The sequence below is a fragment of the Nerophis lumbriciformis genome, linkage group LG22 (genome assembly GCF_033978685.3).
Source record: "Nerophis lumbriciformis linkage group LG22, RoL_Nlum_v2.1, whole genome shotgun sequence".
In the NCBI taxonomy this organism is placed as follows: Eukaryota; Metazoa; Chordata; class Actinopteri; order Syngnathiformes; family Syngnathidae; genus Nerophis; species Nerophis lumbriciformis.
In genome coordinates this window covers 15,692,370-15,716,194 of record NC_084569.2, presented here as the reverse complement: position 1 = coordinate 15,716,194, position 23,825 = coordinate 15,692,370, and the positions used below count along the sequence as shown (strand labels likewise).

Sequence of the window (23,825 nt, the reverse complement as noted above, 5' to 3'; positions counted from 1 at the left end):
CAGTTTTATTCTCTAAATTTGGTCCCCGAGTCAAAATAATTGCCCAGGCCTGCTCTAGGTGTAATAAACCAGGTAGCAAAAGAGCACGTCCCATTTCCCTCCATCCGCCCCCTTAGCTCTTCTTATGTATGATTTAAACGTATTTTTTTTACCATTAGTATTCTGTATTTATTATCTAATATATATTAATGCTGGAACATACGTATCTAGACCGGATGTCGGGAATGATCTCTTATAGTAAGGAAACAAAAGTGGTGTGTAAAGCATATTGGAACGCAGCCCGCTTGCTGTTGCTAGGAGGCGCTGTTGTAGCCCGGAAGAGGGGACGTCGACGGTGATGGACAAGCCGGGAAGACGACGAGAAACGCGAGCTTTTTTGTCACTCCCGACGCCTTATCGTGAACCAACATACCACGGGAGTGTTTTGCCACTGAAGAAAAGCAACCAACGACAGGAAAAACGTCGCCTTTTCTCCATTTAGGTAGGAAACTCGGGTGGGGTGCAAGGAGGAAGGGAAGGGAAGGGAAGGGTGGATCAGCTGTCTCATCATGTGTGCACATCTGTACTATAACATCTTCAAATAGCTATACTAAGACATTTAGTTATATTTATATATTTTTACAGTCATCTAAATGTGAATACGCATGAATGTGGGGCACTGGGGCTCCACCTTGACTGTTTGACCCAGTATTAAGGATGATATTGACCTTGATCCCTATTCATTTTCATTTAAAAACAATTATTTAGAAAAGCTAAATATATGCATGAGAGACATAAGTCAGCCATGAGTCAGGGCAAGGAATGGCAGGAATGTGATGAGTGTGATAAAATGACTAAAAAGCAGACAAACCCCTCCTTTGTTACACTGCCCCTACTATCCTAACTCATGTTAGCAAGCCCTTTAACACACCATGCTCTCCATTCAATCCAACAGATGCATGCATAGCGTGTGGACTTGTGTGCGTCAAAAGATGGACCGCTACGAGGACTTCTGTCTGCAAAGCATGTCCATGCTGCAGGAGGAGGGGGAATTCAAGAAGACATGTGAGCCGCTCACCAGGACGTACTCTGTCATCCTCTTCCATGGGAAAGCTGTTTTGTCACCTCTGGTAAGGTTAAAAAAAAACTTTACATTGAGTAAACAACCTCAAAGTGCTACAGTGTATTAAACAAATAAAAATAAAAAGAGAATAAAAAAGAAATAAAAACAAAAACTAGAACAGCCAAATAGCTAGAACTAGTATACATATATCTAAAAAAAAAAGGGTTTTAAGCCTTTTTTAAAAGCATCCACAGTCTGTGGTGCCCTCAGGTGGTCAGGGAGAGCGTTCCACAGACTGGGAGCGGCGGAGCAGAAAGCCCTGTCTCCCATTGTTCGTAGCTTTGTCCTCGGAGGTTGGAGGAGGTTAGCCTGTCCGGAGCGGAGGTGTCGAGTGGAGGATTTGGGGGTGAGTTATTTGAGGTAGAGGGGGGCATTTCCATGGAGGCACTGGTGGGTTAGTAGGGAGACTTTGTATTCAATCCTGAGTGGAACAGGAAGCCAGTGAAGGGATTTGAGAATTGGTGTGATATGGTCATATTTCCGCACTCTCATCAGGATCCTAGCAGCACTATTCTGTATGTATTGCCCCAGGACCTACTCTGTCATCCTCTTCCATGGGAAAGCTGTTTTGTCACCTCTGGTAAGATGAAAAAAAAAAAAAAATAATAATAGATTTTATTTGTAAAAAGCACTTTACATTGAGTAAACAACCTCAAAGTGCTACAGTGTATTAAACAAATAAAAATAAAAAGATAATATACAGAAATAAAAATAAAAACTAGAACAGCCAAATAGCTAGAACTAGTATACATATATCTAAAAAAAAGGGGTTTTAAGCCTTTTTTAAAAACATCCACAGTCTGTGGTGCCCTCAGGTGGTCAGGGAGAGCGATCCACAGATTGGGAGCAGCGGAGCAGAAAGCCCGGTCTCCAATTGTTCGTAGCTTTGTCCTTGGAGTTTGGAGGAGGTTAGCCTGTCCGGAGCGGAGGTGTCGAGTGGAGGATTTGGGGGTGAGTTATTTGAGGTAGAGGGGGGCATTTCCATGGAGGCACTGGTGGGTTAGTAGGGAGAATTTGTATTCAATCCTGAGTGGAACAGGAAGCCAGTGAAGGGATTTGAGAATTGGTGTGATATGGTCATATTTCCGCACTCTCATCAGGATCCTAGCAGCACTATTCTGTATGTATTGCAGCTTCTGGATGTTCTTGCTGGGGATCCCGACAAGAAGTGCGTTGCAGTAGTCTAGTCTGGAGGAGACAAAGGCGTGGACGAGCCTCTCGGCATCACAGAGAGTGAGTGAGGGGCGGAGTTTAGCAATGTTCTTGAGGTGGTAGAAGGAGGTCTTGCACAGTTGTTTTATTTGAGCCTCAAAGGTCAAGTGAGGGTCCATTCTAACACCCAGATTAGTGACTGAAGATGAGAGGTGAATGTCGTGGCCGGAGAAGGTGATGCTGGTGATGTTGTATGACTGAGTCTGATGTGGGGTGCCGACTAGAATGGCTTCGGTTTTGGAGCTGTTCAGTTGAAGAAAATTGTGTTTCATCCACGCCTTTATCTCCTCCAGGCAGTTGGTAAGTGTGGATGATGGCAGGGCTGCAGAGGGTGTTGGGTTTGTTTTTAGGTAGAGTTGAGTGTCATCGGCATAGCAGTGGAATGATTTTCCGTGCTGGCTGATGACACGACCAAGGGGTAGCATGTAGAGTGTGAAAAGGGTGGGGCCGAGGACTGATCCTTGAGGGACACCACAGGTGACAGAGAGTGTGTCCGACTGCCTCTCCCAGAGAGACGAACTCTGTTCTATCGGTGAGGTAGGACGTGAACCAGTTTAGGGCAGTATCAGAGAGTCCAATGGTGGAGTGTAGGCGCTGTAGGAGGATGTGGTGATCAACAGTGTCAAATGCTGCAGTGAGGTCAAGGAGGATGAGAAGGGCTTCATATTTAGTCTTCAGTGCAGTTGCTTTCAAATGAAATTGACATATTGGACAACGGCTAAACGTTTTTTTGAGACTGACATGTGGCTTCTGAAGCCTCGTAATCAGATCAGTGGCTGGCAGCAAAATAGAGGAACTGATGATAACGAACATCAAGTCTGTCCTTTGTGTCACGACATCCTGTTTTGACCACAACAGAACATTTCCTGTCACTTAGAACGAGGGAAACAGTCATTCATGGGGTGGGATTGGCTGAATTTCCATGATTGACTATGACAAACTATCAAACAGTATGTTTTTATTGTGTTACTATCTCTACATCAAAAAAGGAACTTTGTCATTGTGTTCCACGACCAAGCTCATAAGGTAGGTAGGTAGGTCTATATTGTCATTGCACAAGTACAACAAAACTTTGTTTTCAGCACAAACCCGTTCAAGATTAGACAAACAAACAGTGTACAGGGTTACAGAACAGGAACGCTGATGGGTCGCCACAAGGCGCCCCGTAAAAGATGGGAAAAAGGTAAACGCTGGGGGAGGATGAGTACAAAAATACAATCTAGACTGGGATTCTAAGGGGGCCCAGTCTGGAGTGGGAAAAAACCTCCATAGCAAAGCACATATACATATTACAACATCTCGAGACTGGCAACAGAGGGCAGGGGGTGGGGGCCACGTTGGCAGGCTGCAGCTCTTCAAACACTGCCCATCTGTCCATCACCCCTAAGGGATTCGCGTCAAGGGTGTTGGATGGGGTGGGGTATGTGTGTGTGGCGTATATTTTTGAGGATGCATGTGTGTGTGTAAGCCTGCCGCGTGTCTCTATTCCGCGGTCTTGATGTCATGCAGTCGCTAGTCCAAAGTCAACAACAACAACAACAGGTGTGTGTCCATAACGTAAAGCACTTGTATCTCAAATCAACCCCACCCATTAAAATAAATAAAATCAATTTAATCTGGGCTAGGAACTAGGAAATTGATGTTTATGTTCCACACATACGTAGTTAAGTAGAGACTTTCTTTATTGTCATTTAAATTTGAACTTTACAGTACAGATAAGAACGGAATTTCTTTGCATTAACTCGTTGTAGTGCAGGATAAAAGAGCAATAAGGTGCAGATATAATAGATTTACTGTACAGATAAATATATTGTACTTTTGCATATGCATTCACGTTTATGGATGTATGTTATATTGTCTTTATAGTCCAGTGAGTTAATACATTTTTTGGGGCAATTGAGGGGAGTATTATGATGCGTTCAAGAGTCTTATGGCCTGAGGGATTTGACAACAAGCAATATGTACATACGTATATGTTCCAAGGGTAATGTTTGATCGACTAGTTTGTTCGATCAGGAGTTAACATAATACATTAAAACACGGCAAACACAGCATCTGCAGCTTCTCAAGATTTCCATAGGAACATTTTTGAACTTTGGACTTGTGTGGCTGTGAAAGTGCCATTAGTGTAAAATCTAATGGTGACAAATACGGACATTTAATTATTTAATCTGTTCTCTTAAACCACTAATGGTAACATAAGCTAGCCGGTGGTGTTCTTGTAATATTTTTTGGTTTAAAAACTTTGAGCAAGTTGCACCACCAGTGTGAGTGGCACTGGGAGCAAACGTGGGTGAAGTGTTTTGTCCAAAGATACAACAGCAATGACCAGGATGGCGGAAGCTGGATTCGTACTAGGAACCCTCAGGTTTCTAGAGAATCACTCTACCGTCTGAGCCACACCGCCTCCTCTTTTCACATTAAACGTATAGAGCACGCAAAGGAAAATAGTTTTTGTTGAGAAACAGTAGTAGTGCATTAAATTTTAATTTACTTCCTTCAGACGCCATTAATTATCAATTAATTTCACATCATTGACAGGTTTATTAAAAAGCTGGTTTTCTTCAATAACGGTTTTCTTGTGGCAGTTGAATGATGAGCAGCGTCACGAGATGTGCAACTATAGAAGGATGGCTGTCCAGCTGGAAGCAGACCAGAGGAACCCGCAGAGGAACAAGCTTCCTGTCCAAGTTCAAGACATACTGACAAGTTGTAATGTGCAATCAGTAGAGCCAGCGTCAAAAGAAACACAGGATGGCAACAAACCAGCTTGCAAGGTACATTTAAAACAGAAGTTAGCATGTTTCATTAAATGTTGGTTTAGTTCTAAGGTCAATCTTGTTGTATTTGAACATCATCACCATATTCCCCAGTGACATTTGTAGACTTCAATACAGCTGCATGACTCCACAGTCAGTTCATCTATTTATAAACTGCATGATGATGGCTGTAATTTGCTCACTCAGCAGCTAAAGCTCTATAGCTCACTGATACATATATCTTGTTACTTTACTTTGGCCTCTGGTTTGTTTGCTTTGTAACCAGTCCACGGAGGAAGGGGTAAAGTAGTCTTTGTGGGTCCACAATGTAGTGACATAATTTGTTTAACATTGACGTGACTCTGGAATCCTTGGTTAAAATTCTACTTAGAGTTCAAGCGATATGATGAAGGGACTTAGGGCCTTGAGTGGAGGTGGCGGTCATTTCCTTGTACTTACTGGTTTGTTTAATGGTTGACAGAGTTTTTAGGAAGATCATCTTGATTCAGGTCTTCCTCCAGAGGGTTTGTGACACATAATTAGAAAAATAGTCTTACAGCTGCCACTGCTTTTATTGTGGGCCACAAATCCATCCGTATATTTTTGCATTTTTGACTACTAAGATTGGTACCGAAACCTGGTTCCATAACGGTGCCTACATATACAGTGGTAACCAAACCGAAAACATACGTAGCTATTGGTACGAAATAAAGGCATTCACTGAACTGCGATATTTGATATTGTGTAGCGTCCCAACAGAAGCACGCAGAGTCTGACGCTATTTTTAAACATTATTGCCGACCTTAACACCCCAACAGCAGCCCTCATAACACATAGAAAGTAGTCGCCATAAGTATCCACAACAGTAACACAACACTTTGTTATTATGCACCAACAACATTTATGGCCAGCAAGGTGCATTTATGAACCCCCAGAATTATTAGCTTGAATGTCACAAATTTCATAGAAATAAAGCGGCATTAAGTTTTTTAAATTACAATATTTTGCATGTTTTTCATTTTTGCTCCTGCACCAAAAGTACTGATTTGGTAATGTATTAGTATCAATTAAAATGCAAACAATACCAATAACAAATGTTTTCAATGGTCACAGGCAAAACCGTGCCTACCCTAGCTTTCTTAGGGCGAGGGTAGATGATTGCTGGTTGATCATTGCACATTTTCAACCCAAAACAGGTCCAACATGTACGGAACGATGAGGTTCAAAAGTCATCAGTTTCCAAATCAGCAGCAGTGAGCGATTACACCCTGATCACCGACTCACCTGGCCTTCCCAAAGACCCTGGGATTGGGACTGGTCTTCAGCCAATCAGTCCAGTTGTTCCCATTGGTCTAATTGCCAATAATAATGTGAAGGTGGATACAGAAGACAAGAGTGATGAGGAAGATATGAGTATGGACAGTCTTCTCAAGCAAACAAAAGACGAGCATGTGAGGAAGGACCAGAGTAGAGACGGGTCAAAAGGTCTCCTACCAACATCTGACGCCATCACAGAGATAAAAAGTCCAAAGAGTGGTGTTGAGTTTGGCTTTAGTTTGCACCACAGTCCTCTTGGCCCTCCACAGACCTTCATCCATCAAACTGTGTATGATCTTCCACAGTCTGCATCACCTTGCATTCCAGATCGATGTATAAGACGACCCAGTCCAGAGTCCAGCTGCAGACGTAAACCACGCCCATTCTCTACTGGGAATATACACATTTCATTCCTAGGTATGCCAGGGGAAGGATCTGAACTGTCAGGTTGGGAAGAAGCTCCCTCCCCAGATCACTGGAGTTCAGTCGGGGGTGAAAGTTTTCCTAATAGGAAGGGGAGTCGGCAATCCACTCTCTGTACTAATAGTCCAGTTTGGGAAACCCACAGCTCCATGAGCCCGTCGGGTCCCAACTTGTTTGGGCAACCGGAACATCTGTCGTCAACATTTCGCCGGCGCTCTCACACCATGGACAGTCAGCTGGGAACCAAGCAACCTGATTACATTGACCGCAGTCAAGAAAGGACACCTCGATTTATGGCAGGAGTCGTCACTGTCTGCCCTACAAGTCGACGGAACTCGGCTGCCCCCTTAAACAAGTCATACAAGATAGAGAGTCCAACGTCCTATCTGCGGCGGGTTCATGTTACTCCCGAGTTAGCTCAGGGTAAACACTGGACGCACCCTAGTGATCCTCGGGGGCCACGAGATGTTGTAACCTCACCAACGTTCCTCAGGCATGCAGCTAATGCTAACAACACAGGTGTGTCCTATTTTCATCACAAGTGACAGAATCAGGAGAGTTCTTTAAAGTACTTTCATGAATATTTCCGCACACAGAGGAGACCCAAAGGCGAGCAGAAGTTCTGGAGGACATACAAAAGCGGCTGGAAGAAGAACATGCCTTGCAGATGTCCGTGCTCCTGGCTGAGCAGGAAAAAGAGCAGCAGCGTCTTCGTCTGGTGAGCAAACAGCATGACGACCAGTTTTTGATTTTCTTCCCTTTAAATATGGTTTTGTGTATAAAAACACCATTATATTTGTTCTTGTACAAGGATCTCGAAGAAGCTGAAAGAAGACTTAGAGAGCAGGAGTCTGTGCATCCCCAGAACTCTGCTACTTGGAACGGACTTCTACCTGGGATAAGTCCAACTAATGCCTCAGCTGAAAGATCACCGGGACACAGTATAGGTAGCACATTAACAAACTCAGTGATGACATTAATTAGCATTAATAACTTGTGTGATCATGTTCATTGCGTGTGTCCCATTCCAGGTTTTCCTAGTCCCATCAGTTCTGATTTTACCCCTCCCTCTCTCCAGTCCCCTGTTTATATTCAAGGGCCGATTTGGACGGCTAGCAAACTTCACGCAAGGGAAAGTCAGGTGACTGTGTGTGTGTGTGTGTGTGTGTTCACTGTGAAGTTACAGTATTTTCTCTAACCCTTTTCATGCATCCTCACTGTTTTACTTTTGTGTGTACTGACTCCCAGGTTCTGACAACAGAACAACAGAGAGCATTGTGTCGAATTGGCGCCATTGCCCGTGGCTTCCTCATACGACGATTGCTGAAAACGCACAAGATCAAATATCTGCGTCAGACCATCATGGTGAGTACCAAAGACAACACAATATCCACAAAATAATGAGGATTTTTTTTATTTGTACATCCTGGAATCTAAAGATTCCTGTTGCCCGTTGTGTCTGCAAGCTTATGTAGACCAGAAGGGTAGCAACATCCACCAACACCACCCATGTATCCATCTTTACTGTTAAAGCTGTAAAGCCTCAATTGACTGAGCGTACTTCAAAGGACAGGTAGATCCTGTTCCAGCTTCATTAAAGGGGAACATTATCACCAGACCTATGTAAGCGTCAATATATACCTTGATGTTGCAGAAAAAAGACCATATATTTTTTTATCCGATTTCCGAACTCTAAATGGGTTAATTTTGGTGAATTAAACGCCTTTCTATTATTCGCTCTCGGAGCGATGACGTCACAACGTGACGTCACATCGGGAAGCAATCCGCCATTTTCTCAAACACATTACAAACACCGAGTCAAATCAGCTCTGTTATTTTCCGTTTTTTCGACTGTTTTCCGTACCTTGGAGACATCATGTCTCGTCGGTGTGTTGTCGGAGGGTGTAACAACACGAACAGGGACGGATTCAAGTTGCACCAGTGGCCCAAAGATGCAAAAGTGGCAAGAAATTGGACGTTTGTTCCGCACACTTTACCGACGAAAGCTATGCTACGACAGAGATGGCATAGAAGAATATCGACCCTAGCTTCCCTGGCCTGCTGACATCAACTCCAAAACTGGACAGATCAGCTTTCAGGAAAAGAGAGCGGATGAGGGTATGTCTACAGAATATATTAATTGATGAAAACTGGGCTGTCTGCACTCTCAAAGTGCATGTTGTTGCCAAATGTATTTCATATGCTGTAAACCTAGTTCATAGTTGTTAGTTTCCTTTAATGCCAAACAAACACATACCAATCGTTGGTTAGAAGGCGATCGCCGAATTCGTCCTCGCACTCTCCCGTGTCGCTGGCTATCGTGTCGTTTTCGTCGGTTTCGCTTGCATACGGTTCAAACCGATATGGCTCAATAGCTTCAGTTTCTTCTTTAATTTCGTTTTCGCTACCTGCCTCCACACTACAACCATCCGTTTCAATACATGCGTAATCTGTTGAATCGCTTAAGCCGCTGAAATCCGAGTCTGAATCCGAGCTAATGTCGCTATAGCTTGCTGTTCTATCCGCCATGTTTGTTTGTGTTGGCATCACTATGTGACGTCACAGGAAAATGGACGGGTGTATATAACGATGGTTAAAATCAGGCACTTTGAAGCTTTTTTTAGGGATATTGCGTGATGGGTAAAATTTTGAAAAAAACTTCGAAAAATAAAATAAGCCACTGGGAACTGATTTTTAATGGTTTTAACCCTTCTGAAATTGTGATAATGTTCCCCTTTAAGGGCCACTATGTGAACCACTACACCACAAATAGCGTCTGTCCAGAGTAAGACTCAGATTGTACATGGTTACCAACCTCCTGCACATTTAAAATGTTTGTCTTTATCGATTGTTTGTTGCTGAAAATCCCTGCAAAAAAACAGAACTGAGCCTAAATCTCGATTTCCCTCTCCCATGACCGACACTCTGTTCAACAGTATTTGAGTACTGTGTGCATTTGACTTGAAATTTCTCACACAGGACTACATTGTTTTATTTTAAATATGTAATGTATGTCCTCACAGGATACAAAGGCGTTCATTAGTTCCTTTCAGACTGAAGGTCCACCGAAAAAAGTCTCGGAACAAGATCTTTGTTTACAAGAAAGAGTTCGAGCGCAGGTATGAATGTGCATTACCTTGCAATACGCAAAAAAGTTTGTTTTGTTTTTGTTTATACATCGACGTTTCATTCCTCCAGTTACGTGCAGCCCTTTATGACATCAATGAAATCTTCTTTGAAATGCCTCTGAAGGATCGATTAGCGCTGCTGCAGCAGGACAGAGAGCTCTGTGTTGAAAAGAAGCTACGAGACATGGTAATCAATGATGCATCATGGGTTCACTCCAGTTGCTAACACGCTCGTTGATAGCATACTCACGGTATTTCTATGTAATTTGTTCCGATAAGACAGCTTTATTTGTAATGTGTCTCATGTGTAGTTAATTTAGTTACATTTCTCATACATCTTAATGTTCGACAAAAAGTACGTTGAACCAAATGGCTTACAATCAAATGAGTCATTATCTAGCCATACCACACCATAGTAGTTTTTCACATGGAGAAATGGTTACAAAGTCCCAAAGTTACTATGTTTTATAGGGCATGTCCTTTAGTACATTTGTGCGTTTAGCTTTGGAAATAACTCAAATTTCCATCTTAAAAACTAGTATTTTTACTGCATAAAATGTGCAGGACAAAGCTAAGAGTCATAAGGAAAAGGTGATTCTGTCTGCTGCCACGCAAAGGTCTCTGGACCGGAAAAAGAGGTAAAATAGGAAAATAAGACTTTTTTTTTTTCCACCAAATGTTTAACATCCAGTTGAGTAATATTACTGTGGACTTTCTTTCAGGGAGGGGGAATCACCAGGACAGGCTAGAAAGGTGATGCAGAAGCCAAAAAGTCCAACCCCTAACAGGTACTGGAAATGTATATAGATGAGTACACATTTTAAGAAGTAATTTGCACACGTTACACTGTCTGTATCTATGCACAGCTTTCTTCTTCTACTTTTTTGTCTTTTTTTGGTTCTCTTCATTATACTTGTCCTGTGCCAAAAACCTCAGATCTGCACTGATTTATTTCATTCCTAGAGTTCAGAAGTCGAGCCAAGTCCAGAAATCTGTTCCAAGTCAGCTGAACCGCCAGGGGTGCGTTTTTTTTATTTTTATTGACTGAACTTAAATTTTGGCTGCAGTGTATTACAATATAAACCTGTTGGGAGAGTAGCTAACATTGTACTTAGTAAGAGTACCATTACTTTAGAGCAGTGCTTCTCAATTATTTTCTGTTTTGGCCCCTCTTGGAAAAAGCAAACATTTTGCCCCCCCCACCTACTCTCTGCCACAACTATAAATAGTGTAATTTGTCCATAAAATTGTTATTTAGTAAGTTCACCTCTGCATAATATTGTATCCTTATTGACAGTAAATAAAACACAAACATAAAAATACTGATCAACTTACAGCAAAGAATAACTTCATTAACAATATTTTTTTAGTATGTAACAAGAAAGATATAAAGGGGAATTGCACTTTTTTGGGGATTTTTGCCTATTGCCTATCTTGCCACAATCATTATGAGAGACAAGAACACACCTCTTTTTTTGTATTGTAAAGATGATAAAACAACACTTGGAAGATGTGGCTAATGGCGAGTCACCGTTGTAGCCTTCAAAGCCCTCTAAAACAACTTGAAAACCCTCCATTAATGTTTTATATACACACGGCAAGTATATATACAATGTAGTAACAGACACGTTCATAACAATATTTAATATGTACAATATTTACCGTATTTTGGTCATTTTATGCATTACCAGAACATTTATTTCCGTTTCCAGAGCAGCGCACTTCCGACTTCCTGCAACAAATATGTGTTCCTACTTCTCGAAACAAACACGACTGTGTTGTAATCATGACAGACTTGGTAATAGACCAAAAAATTACTATTTTTGGACAAATGAGGACTCACGACCTTATCTTTTTTAACCTGAATACACAGAGGATGAACTGCTTGTTATAGAAGAAACCACAAACAGAGTGTGAAACATTGGAGCAGCCAGAAGTCGAGAGAGTGAGGTCGGCGTGTCTTGACAATGTAAATGTGGAACTTTGAGCCAAGCTATGCCGACATAAATGAAGTGCTTACCCAAAGTCAACTTGAAAAAACGTCCCCGGCCAGCTGGACCAAACAGAAAACTGTCAATCGAGAGAGTAAATTTAATATTGATCATGATACACGCATGCTTGTTGGTTCGACTACATACACTGTTGAGCTAGTTGTGTACAAACAAAACATGAAATGTGGGCAAATACTTTACAGATATTGTAATATGAATGTTGATGTTTTTCAATCAGTACAGATTGGTGTCCTACCTATCGCTTTGTGTTGTGCATTGTAAACTCAAAAGCCATTCAGCTGCTGACGCAAAAGCCAAGCCGATTTTTACAAATTAGAATGCAAAAAACCCCAAAACCTTTTGTCTTCTTGTCTCTCATAATTATTGTGAACGATTTGCAAAATTTCAAAACAGTGCATTTCCCCTTTTAAGTGCATCAATGTGCCTGAAAAAAATAAAAATAAATCCTTCTTTAAAATATATATTTTTTTTGACAGACTCGAGCCATTTGATACTGAAAAATCAAATTAAACGTACTAATAATATTACATTCAAATTGATCAGCAACATTAACTTAGGAACAAAATATATAAAACCATTTAACCTACAAAACAAAAGTGAATAAAACAATTTGTGCTGATTTTTTGACTAAATAAAAATGAGGCAGGATTAATAACACATTTTGTAATGCACAGCTTTCCGAAGCTGGGTTTGAAGCATAATACTGCATGATACTGATAAAGCATGTTCCCTGGGGTCACACGCACCGCCCTAGCATTGCACCGTGAATTACCATGAATTGATTAACGTGGACCCTGACTTAAACAAGTTGAAAAACTTATTGGGGTGTTACCATTTAGTGGTCAATTGTACAGAATATGTACTGTACTGTGCAATCTACTAATACAAGTTTCAATCAATCAATCATGAGAAGGACTGCTTTAGAATAATATACGTATTTAAAGTACCATTCCAAATAATAACTTGAGTCAGAAGAATTAAGTATTCAGTGAAAAAACTAAGTAACTTCTGATTTATTTTGCAGCTATTTTTTAATGGTTCTTACACTACAACTGTATAGTTGGTGTGTGTTCACTGCTGTAGCATGTGCTTTTCCACAAAAAAAAAAAAAAAAAATGCAAATTTTACAGTCACTTATGACGTCATAACAGTGTTAATGTTAGCATATGCGCAGCAAAAACACATCTACAACTAAAGACAACATGTTTGCTCTAGTTGGGAGCTTGACATTTTGAAATGTGAAGATTTCTCCTGTCACAGACGACAGCATATGATTTAGATGTTCTTTTTCACAGTTTGTAAGGTAAACAATAAAGAGCCTTGTCTCTTCTTACTGTTAGTCGCACGCTATCTTATCACTTTTTACAGTGTGGGGCGGGTCATGTCACTGCAAGGCTCCATTTGATTGGTGAATAGAAGCCATGTGACAGTGGCCGCCGGAAGAAGTCTGTCTGGCGAACCAAAACGTTTCTTCTTTGCAAGCATTAATCAAAAAATTATAAATAAATTGGATGATATAAATAATTGTAGCAATCAGAATAAAACTCAATGTAACGGAGTAAAAGTAGTGTCTCTTTAAAAAAAAAAGTTAAAAGTATGTTGCATTATAACCACTCTGAGAAGTTCAATGTATTACTCAGTTTCAGTTTCATTACAGCACGTCCGAAAAGGAGTAAGAAGAAGCACAGCTTATTTAATCCTACTCCTTTTCATATCATAGCAATTTTATCCCATTTCCTTGTTCTCTGTAACAGAACAGTGAATACATAAAGAATCAATAATTAGTATACCATAGTAAGTAAACAAATATTAAATACATAAATAATCATTATTTTAAAAAAAAAGGTTCATGATGTTCATCATAATTGTTCTTCTTTGTACTTTGTGAACACTTGTAGTTTGAACAGTCTCCGAAACTAATATTGGTGCTGTGTTTGATTTCTTTGGTTAATCCATTCCATAATTTAATCCCACAAACAGATATACTAAAGGTTTTAAGTGTTGTACGCGCATACAAATGTTTTAAATTCGATTTTCCTCTAAGGTTATATTTCTCCTCTTTTGTTGAGAAGAATTGTTGTACATTCTTGGGCAGCAGGTTATAGTTTGCTTTTTTACATCATTTTAGCTGTTTGCAAATGCACCAAATTGTTGAATTTCAATATTTGTGATTCAATAAATAAAGGGTTTGTATGTTCTCTATATCCAACATTATGTATTATTCTAATTGATATTTTTTTGTAACACAGTTAGTGAATGAAGCTCACATTTGTAGATGTCTCCCCATATTTTTGCACAATAACTCACTAGCGAGCAGTAGAGAATATGAAGTGATTTTGGTCCAGAACATATTTTGCTTTATTCATTATTGATGTGTTTCTTGCTACTTTATGTTGTATATTTTTACGTGAGGTTTCCGGTTAATTTCATCATCAATTATTACACACAAAAATTATATTTCTTGTACCCTTTCTTCTGAACAAAACACAGTTGTATCATCTGCAAATAATACTACCTTTAAGTCCTTTGTAACTTACAAACTTCAAAAATTGTTTATATGAAGATTGAACAATTTTGGTCCAAGTATTGATCCCTGAGGTACGCCACAAAATATTTTCATCGCTGTAGAAGTGTGTTCGCCTATCTTCACATATTGCTTCCTGTTGGTTAAGTAGCTTCTAACCCAGTTCAAAACCAACCCTCTGATTTCATGCTTTTCTAATTTGTTTATTAAGATACCGTCATTAATTGTGTCAAATGCTTTTGTTAAATCAATAAACACTGCAACAGAACATGTTTTGCTATCTATTGCATTGGTAATCTCTTCCGTTATTTCGAATAATGCCATTCATGTTGAGATGTCGCAAGTAAAGGTGAATGTGTTACCCACCTTTGATAGTGGAGACTCAGTTTTTGTACATCAGTGCCATTTTATTTATTAATTTTTTCTCTGTTGTGATTACCAGTTGAATATTGATTACATCTGTCTCCTGGCAGGAGCTGGTATAAGAAGACTCCAGAAACAAGAGTAAAGCGCATGGACAATGTGAAGAACCTGAAGAAGCAGCACTCTCTGGGTTAACAGGTGGAAATACAATCCTATTAGAACACCTTCGACCACTATTAGTCTACATCAGACTGCGCTAGTCATCTATAATAACTTTAATATTAGGCAGTAGAACCACATGATTTCTTCCAGCAAATTAGTGACAAAAGGTAATTATGATAGTGACATTGTTTGACTCAATCAAATATGACAAAATATATGTCATACACATCATGAAAAGTAAAAAAAACAACAACAACAAAGTAGCACATTAAACAAACAACAGTGCAGATGATTCAGGATGTTATCAGTGAACAAATTAGTTTTTATTGTACAAATTTGTTGAGCAATTATAAAAAAATGTTCCTAAAGACCTTATTATCTGTAGTAGTCCAAAGTGCATTTATTGACAATTACAGTGCATTAACATTAAGTGCGGTAAGTATAATAATGTTTAAAAACAGGTTGTTTACATTTTATATGGGGTTTTAATGGCTTTGACTGCCGCTGTGTCTTTTTTTTTTTTTTTTTTAAACACGTTGCCTTATTTAATTATTATTAGCAACCAGTACTATATGTTGTTTTTATTTTGCCTTAAGTTAATGCCAAATTACAAGAAATGTGAATGTATTTATTGTATGCGGATAAACCTTAATTCATTAAAGATACATTGTTTTTTGTGACGTAATATTATATTTTTTCTGAAAACATTCTGACTTACTTTTTGTAATATCTGTAAATTTTATTACTATATATATATATATATATATATATATATATATATATATATATATATATATATATATATATTATATATATATATATATATATATATATATATATATATATATATATATATATATATATATATATATATATATATAATAGAATAGAAAGTACTTTATTGATCCCTGGGGGAAATTCAGCACCACAGTTCGCTCACAATAGACAGTAATAATAATAAATAATATAATATATATAATATATTATATATATAATATATAATATATTCTACGTATATATATATATATATGTGTATATATATATATATATATATATATATATATATATATATATATATATATATATATATATATATATACATATATATGTATATACATATATATATATATTTATATGTATACATATATATATATATATATATATATATATATATTTTTTTTTACATTTCAGTATTTCGCAACAGCAGAGACATCAACGAAGACCAAAACCAGAATCATAATACACATATATGCATATACAACGTAGATAAATCACATTTCTTGCATATACATGATTGATTTTATTAAAATCAATCAATCAATCAATCAATGTTTACTTATATAGCCCTAAATCACAAGTGTCTCAAAGGGCTACACAAAATGTATTCATTATTCTCTACAAAATTAAGAAAGTTAATCCAATAATTCTGAAACTACCAAAACATTTGTAAAAAGTAAAAAAAAAACATTCATTTAAATAAAAGTAGTCAATCACATATATTTAAAATACAATATGTGCATATTTATATATACATTTAAAATGCTTTATATTTAACCTCATAGTATTCAAATGTGTGCTTATGTGGTGCTAGGCATATGTTTTTTTTGTATATTGACTGAAAATACCTTTTCAATATGTTTTATTTCATTTTTTCACTTTTTTACGTTTTCCTATCACTGGAATAAATTATGAATTTAAATATGGAACTGTTTTTTTAATGTTTTCACAAAAACACAAAACACAGCAGAGAAGAGTAAGCAAAATAGGAAAAATGTGTGAGTACACATGCAAGTGTCTTGATGCCATAAGTCAAGTCAGGTGTGGAAGGTCAGCAGCTGCAGGCCGTCTTCATCTCAATTTTAAAAGCAAAAAAACCCCCAAAACAACAACAATACAAATGTCTTTTAAAGACAGGCGAGACCCTATCAAACTGGGTTTTGTGTGTTTTTCTTATCTCCTCCTTAATAATAACTAAAATTTCCTCTTGTTGAAATCATTGATCATATCAATTTATGATTAATCCATAATATCCTTCAGTAGCAGTTGAGACCCTTATAACTGGTACCATGCTGCCCTCTGCTGGTTACAGTTGATATTACACGTAGCATATTAGAAATTTTGATTGATTGATTGAGACTTGTATTAGTATATTGCACAGTACAGCACATATTCCATACAATTGACCACTAAATAGTAACACCCGAATACGTTGTTCAACTTGTTTAAGTCAGGGTCCACTTTAAGCTGCTCAACATTCTTTTAATAAGTGCTTAAAATAATACAAAACCTAAATAGTTTGTGAAAAAGTAGCAATGTAAAAAAATCTCATGCTGTCTTCCTTCAGTTTTAAATAAAAACTTTGGCACAAGGAATAATAATAATCTGTTCAAGGGTCAAGCTGTTGCCTTTATGACTGCAACCGTAGAGGAAATCTTAAAAGTGTAATATTAACATTAAATATTAAGGTGTCTTAATAAGGGTTATACAAATTAGATGTTTTATTTACTTATGTTTTAATTGAATAGGGAGTACACGTGAATATAAAATCAATATAACACCTGTCGAATAATTACTATTGTAATTTATCAAATATTAACTAGCCACCTCGTAAAACTTGTCATAAATGTGTAAAATGAAGCATAACTTGGGCTGACGCTGTGTCAAATAGGCAAAGAGAGCTCATATTTTGTGACTGGGTGTTGCCAACATATTGTCTCTTCAACAATATTGCACTGACCAGCCAGGACATAGGCGGACACAGATTTCATAAGGACACAAGTTGTTGTTTTTTTCTTTGGTTATCCCATTTTTCCACTTTGGCATCACAAAAAAAGTAAAATTTGTGGAGTTCATCCATATAGGATGCATCATGAATCAGGGGTGTCAAACTCAAATACAGAGAGGGCCAAAATTGAACAAAGCCGCGGGCCAAGGTTGAACGAATTAACCTTTCAATAGGGACCCAGACAAGTTTTGCATTGAATTTTGAACAAGCAAGGCTTATATAACTTTATAGTGACATGCAAAATCGAGTTTCAAATAATAATAATCATAATTAAAAAATATCAATAGATAGATAGATACATAGTGCTTTATTGATTCCTTCAGGAGAGTTCCCTCAGGAAAATTAAAATGGCATATCAAATAAAATTTAAATAAAAATTTAATGCCTCTTTTCTATTCGCAGCAGCCTTCTGAGGTAAATATCAAAATTAACTTTTTCCACAGGCTAATAATAAATTTGAAAATAAAATAACAATAATGAATGAATCAAACATTCAAGCCCTGAAGTAGCAAGAGAAAGTGCAAGAATAAAACGTTAATTATTGCTCAGTTTGCTACACTGATTTGCTTTAACACTGAATATGGAACAAGCAATGCTTGTATACCTTAATAGTGCAAAATCAGCTTTCAAAAAACAAACGAAAAAACATCATTGGTATATTAAATAAAATTTAAATAAAAAATGTAATGCCTCTTTTCGATTTGCAGCCTTCTGAGGTAAATATTAACATTAACTTGGTGGGCGGAGGCGGGGTTGGGGGGCGGGGGGTTTGGTGGTAGCGGGGGATGTATATCGTAGCGTCCCGGAAGAGGTAGTGCTGCAAGGGGTTCTGGGTATTTGTTCTGTTGTGTTTATGTTGTGTTACGGTGAGGATGTTCTTCCGAAATGTGTTTGTCATTCTTGTTTGGTGTGGGTTCACAGTGTGGCGCATATTTGTAACAGTGTGAAAGTTGTTTATACGGCCACCCTCAGTGTGACCTGTATGGCTGTTGACCAAGTATGCAGGCATTCACTTGTGTGTGTGTGAAAGACACATATATGACGTGACTGGGCCGGCACGCTATTTGTATGGAGGAAAAGCGGACGTGACGACAGGTTGTAGAGGACGTTGAAGGCAGTGGCTTTAAGACACGCCCCCAATATTCTTGACCGGGTGGAAATCGGGAGAAATTCGGGAGAATGGTTGCCCCGGGAGATTATCGGGAGGGGCACTGAAATTCGGGAGTCTCCCGGGAAAATCGGGAGGGTTGGCAAGTATGAGTATTAGCGGTGAATGCGGTGTTACAGCGGCACTACCGCTGTATAATACCGGCGAGCCAGCTCTAATGTTAATTTGATATTGCCTCAAGAGCCAAATGAAATTACACGGCGGGCCAAATTTCACCCGCGGGCCAGAGTTTGACACCCATGAATTAAATAGTACAACTTTGAAATCAATAGAAAAATAGCAGCACTACAGTAAGACAAACTAAACAAACTACATTTTTCTCTGTGCAGTTGTTTCCCAGTAACCAAACACAAGCAATGCACTTGAAAAAAAAGAAAAAAAAAGAAACAGCATCCGCCCCTATCCCGGCCTTCTCGACCATAAAAGGCCCGGGATGCTGCATGATGGATGACATAAAACGCCACACCACCTCATCCCTGCAGTTTCTCCATTCACACATGACCCCCACCCACCACCCTTCCCTTTTCTCTCGAACTAAGCTGAGACAACACTTCCTTCCCTCGAACCTTGTCCTGCTGTTCTGCATCAAGTAACTACTGTACTGTGTTTTTTACACAAACGGCTCCTAGCAACCAGACTACAAGGCCCTGAAACTTACTATTACACTGGGATCTTTGTTACTTTAATTGCACAATTAGCCAATTAGAAGTCTTATTAATGTTCTTCATTCTTGCAGTGTTTTCTGAATGGACACCAAATGGTTCAAACCTCCATATATTAATATGTTTTGCACTTCAAATGAGTCAGTCTTTTTCAGCTTTAAATTGACATCCTGTACTAACTATGTTTTGGGGATTTTAACATTTTAAAGACAAGTATGTTTGCATGCAAAACTAAAATGATTGATATATAATTGTAAAAAATAAATGTAAATCACTATTTGATTATTATATTTTGTTATAATTATTTTAAATTATGTTTATTGTTATTATTTAGTATATATATATAGTAGTAGTTTATTTTATTATTACACTCTGAGATTAGTCAATCATTGGCTAAAAGATACATTTTAATGCTTTTGCATTTTTTCTGTGTCAGGTTTTGAACAAAAACTCACATTTGAGGTCCCCATAAACTGCTGTGAATACATTAAAATACATTTTTTAACCAGTTCACCTGAAGTATTTATACAATAGTACGTCAACTTACGAGTTTTTTTTTATTGGTTCTGTGACAGAGCTCTAAACTAAAAACAAACTTTCAACTCAATTCAATGTCGCCCATTGAAATGAATTGAAACCCATTTAATTGGTGCTTGCCCCTCCCAAAAAACCAACAACATTTTAACATTAAACATGTTTTTGAAAAATGAGAACAACTTTTAAATAAGAAATACCGTATTTTTCGGAGTATAAGTCGCACCGGCCAAAAATGCATAACAAAGAAGGAAAAAAACATATATAAGTCGCACTGGAGTATAAGGCGCATTTTTTTGGGAAATGTATTTGATAAAACCCAACACCAAGAATATACATTTGAAAGGCAATTTAAAATAAATAAAGAATAGTGAACAACAGGCTGAATAAGTGTACGTTATATGAGGCATAAATAACCAACTGAGAACGTGCCTGGTATGTTAACGTAACATATTATGGTAAGAGTCATTAAAATAACTATAACATATAGAACATGCTATACGTTTACCAAACTATCTGTCACTCCTAATCGCTAAATCCCATGAAATCTTATACGTCTAGTCTCTTACGTGAATGAGCTAAATAATATTATTTGATATTTTACGGTAATGTGTTAATAATTTCACACATAAGTTGCTCCCGAGTATAAGTCGCACCCCCGGCCAAACTATGAAAAAAGCTGCGACTTATAGTCCGAAAAATACGGTATATTGTTTTTAAGTCGTCCCAATTACATGAATAAAAAATACAATTTAAAAAATGCCTATTAAGTAATACGATTTTTATAAGTGAGAAAAAAATCGGAGCTTAACCAGGGTTCCGGAATTTACCGTATTGACCCAAATAAAAGATAAGATAAAATATGTGTTCTTATACTTAGAATCTATGTATCTATACAGTAGGCAAGCCAGCAGGTGGTGCGAGAAGACGTTTTTCCTGGCAAGTCAGAGCTTGTCTTCCTGTCACTCACACACAAACACAGCAGGCTCAAAGGTCACACTGTTGGTCTTGGTTTTGGTGATTTCTTAATTTTGAATTCAATGATTATCATCTGTTTCTTATTCCCAGTACTGCCCTTCACTTTCACTTTCTACGTTCCCATGGTTGGAAAACAAAGTCAATGTCGAGCTGTAAGCTAATGTTAGCTAATAAGACCAGATGTTTAGAGGCGGATCTTACGGGGTTGCCTCTGACAATCACTACGCCAATTAGCGGCGCCAATTATGCTCGTAACTCAAATTTATGCTTGCAACTTTTTTGGGAATTTTGCCTATGATTCACAATCCCTATTTAAGACAAGAACACGTTTTTATTTTTTTTCTATGCTATCTAATTCGTAATATATATATATATATATATATATATATATGTATGTGTGGGAAAAAAATCACAAGACTATTTCATCTCTACAGGCCTGTTTCATGAGGGGGGGGTACCCTCAATCATCAGGAGATTTTAATGGGAGCATTCGCATACCATGGTTTATATAGGGCACAGAGTAGGTGGGTACAGGCTGGACTAGGGGCGTGGTGATTGGCTCATGTGTTACCTAGGAGGTGTTTCCGTCTATGGCGGCATGTTGTTACAATTTCGCTGCGCTTGTTGAGGGATGACAGGTCTGGACGGTAAATGATAAACAGTTTCTCTTTCAAGCATAGGTTGCGTCTTTTATTACCACTATTGTAAGGTGTGCTGGATGCAAGAATTTACCATGTTATTGAATATTCAACATTATTGTCTTTGAGGTCCCAAATGTGTTTGCTGAGTTCTGTGGTATTTCGCAGGTTTTTGTTCCTGAAAGAAGCCTTGTGATTGTTCCATCTGGTTTTGAATTCTCCCTCGGTTAATCCTACATATGTGTCGGATGTGTTAATGTCCTTGCGTATTACCTTAGATTGGTAGACAACTGATGTTTGTAAGCACCCCCCATTGAGAGGGCAATCAGGTTTCTTTCGACAGTTACATCCTTTGTTGGTTTTGGAGTCGCTCTGTCTGGGGGTCGACGGCTCATTTGCAATTGTTTTGTTGTGGTTTGAGATGATTTGTCGTATATTGTTCATGCAGCTGTAGCTCAATTTAATGTTGTTCTTGTTGAATACTTTTCTTAGGGTGTTGTCTTTGGGAAAGTGTTTGTCAATCAGATTGAGGAATTTGTGTCCAATGTTCATTGAGACGTTTTTGCTGTATGGGGGGTTGTACCAGATGATGTCGTTTCGTTTTCTGTTCTTTTTTGGCTGGTTTCCTGGCGTGGGATCATGTTTTGTTATGTTCTGTTAGTTTTGGACTCCAATAGTTCCTGTTTTTGTGCACCCTTGTTTGTTTTAGTTAGCATGATTACTTATTATTTCCACCTGTCTCTGATTAAGTGTTCGCCCGTTCACCTGCTTCCCGAGCACTAATCAGAGGCATTATTTAAGCCTGCCTTTGCCGGTCAGTTGGCCTGGCGTCATTGTTTGCTTCATGCAACCTGCTACGTAACTTTTGTTTGTTCATGCCACAGTTAGTGAGTATTCCTTGTCCATAGTCCATGCTAAATAGTAGCATTAGCTTCGAGTGTGACTCGTTTTCCATTTTATGTACTACTTTGATATTTTGAGGAATAAATCATGTTCCAACCTGCACGCCGGAGTGGTCCGTCTGCATTTTGGGAGAACGAACCCCGCAGTAAGCTGCGAAATCCCCGTCTTGACACAATCAGGTGGCTTCTTGCACTTGCGGTTCATTGTCACGTCATGTTGTACCTGGTGTTCCTTGTTCCTCACGCTGTTCTTTGCCTCTGTCCTGGTTCCTGTTTGGATTTTTGTTGGTTTCTTTTTCTACTCACCCGTGGACCTTTTGGTTCTTCCACGCTTGTGCCACCTTAATTTTTCATTTGTAGAATGTTATTTTACCTGAATCCCGCCACTCGTCTCTGCATCCTGGGGTCATGCCAACAACTCCAAGCTCACTCCGTAAAACACACACGTTTGAGTAGCACGCTTTGTGTAGGAAATAGTCGCGCCATCTGGTGGACAAATAAACAAAAATACAAATAGAAGGCCTGTAGTCTAAATGTAATTCTTAGCATAAATAAATGTGTATGACCAGTAAGTATAAGACATGCTTGCTTATGTTGCATTCATTGAGTGGGAAACAAAGTTGAACCACAACAAGAAGGGCATGCACCGTTCTCACCAATGTTGTCGGCGCCGAGGCCGTCTCCAGACTTCAACCACTCCTCGGGATTCCTGGAAAGTGAACACTGTCGCCTTTTCTTGCAGTTCTTCTTCCATCACCTCCCTCATTTCCACATCAAACCTCCGTCTTCATCCTCCTCTTCTCGCTGTCAAAGGGCTATCCTGACTACAACTCTGTCCTTTTTGCACACCTCCATTTTCGCCTTTCATTTTTCTTTGCTTCATGTTTTCTTTCAAAAAAAGAGCGGAATATTTTCCTAAATATGGTAAATGCCACAGTGGTGTTTAGTTAATATACAGTAGAACGTCCAAGTTTTAACACAGTCCCCATTCTAAAAGTTAAAGTTAAAGTACCAATGATTGTCACACAGGCACTATGTGTAGCAAAATTATTCTCTGCATTTGACCCATCACCCTTGATCAACCCCTGGGAGGTGAGGTGAGCAGCAGCAGGGGACACGCCCGGGATACATTTTTGGTGATTTAACCCCCAATTCC

The 23,825-nt window shown here is 38.5% G+C and overlaps 1 protein-coding gene across 3 annotated transcripts; it reads left to right on the top strand.

Annotated features, from left to right (window-relative positions):
• Positions 1-338: 338 nt before the first annotated feature.
• On the top strand, positions 339-15,527 carry LOC133615520 (uncharacterized). 3 transcript variants are annotated; one of them, XM_072915674.1, is made up of 14 exons: positions 339-481; positions 935-1,109; positions 4,903-5,091; positions 6,270-7,332; positions 7,410-7,531; positions 7,625-7,760; positions 7,845-7,954; positions 8,062-8,178; positions 9,837-9,932; positions 10,012-10,128; positions 10,506-10,579; positions 10,664-10,729; positions 10,905-10,961; positions 14,951-15,527. In XM_072915674.1, the coding sequence occupies exons 2-14, from the start codon at positions 939-941 to the stop codon at positions 15,033-15,035; spliced, it is 2,403 nt and encodes an 800-aa protein (XP_072771775.1). In that variant the 5' UTR covers positions 339-481; positions 935-938; the 3' UTR covers positions 15,036-15,527. The 3 variants fall into 3 exon arrangements, with proteins under 3 accessions (XP_072771775.1, XP_072771774.1, XP_061830145.1); XM_072915673.1 differs by lacking the exons at positions 339-481; positions 935-1,109 and adding exons at positions 1,166-1,682; positions 2,236-2,335; XM_061974161.2 differs by lacking the exons at positions 339-481; positions 935-1,109 and adding an exon at positions 2,122-2,335.
• The last annotated feature ends 8,298 nt before the right edge of the window (positions 15,528-23,825 follow it).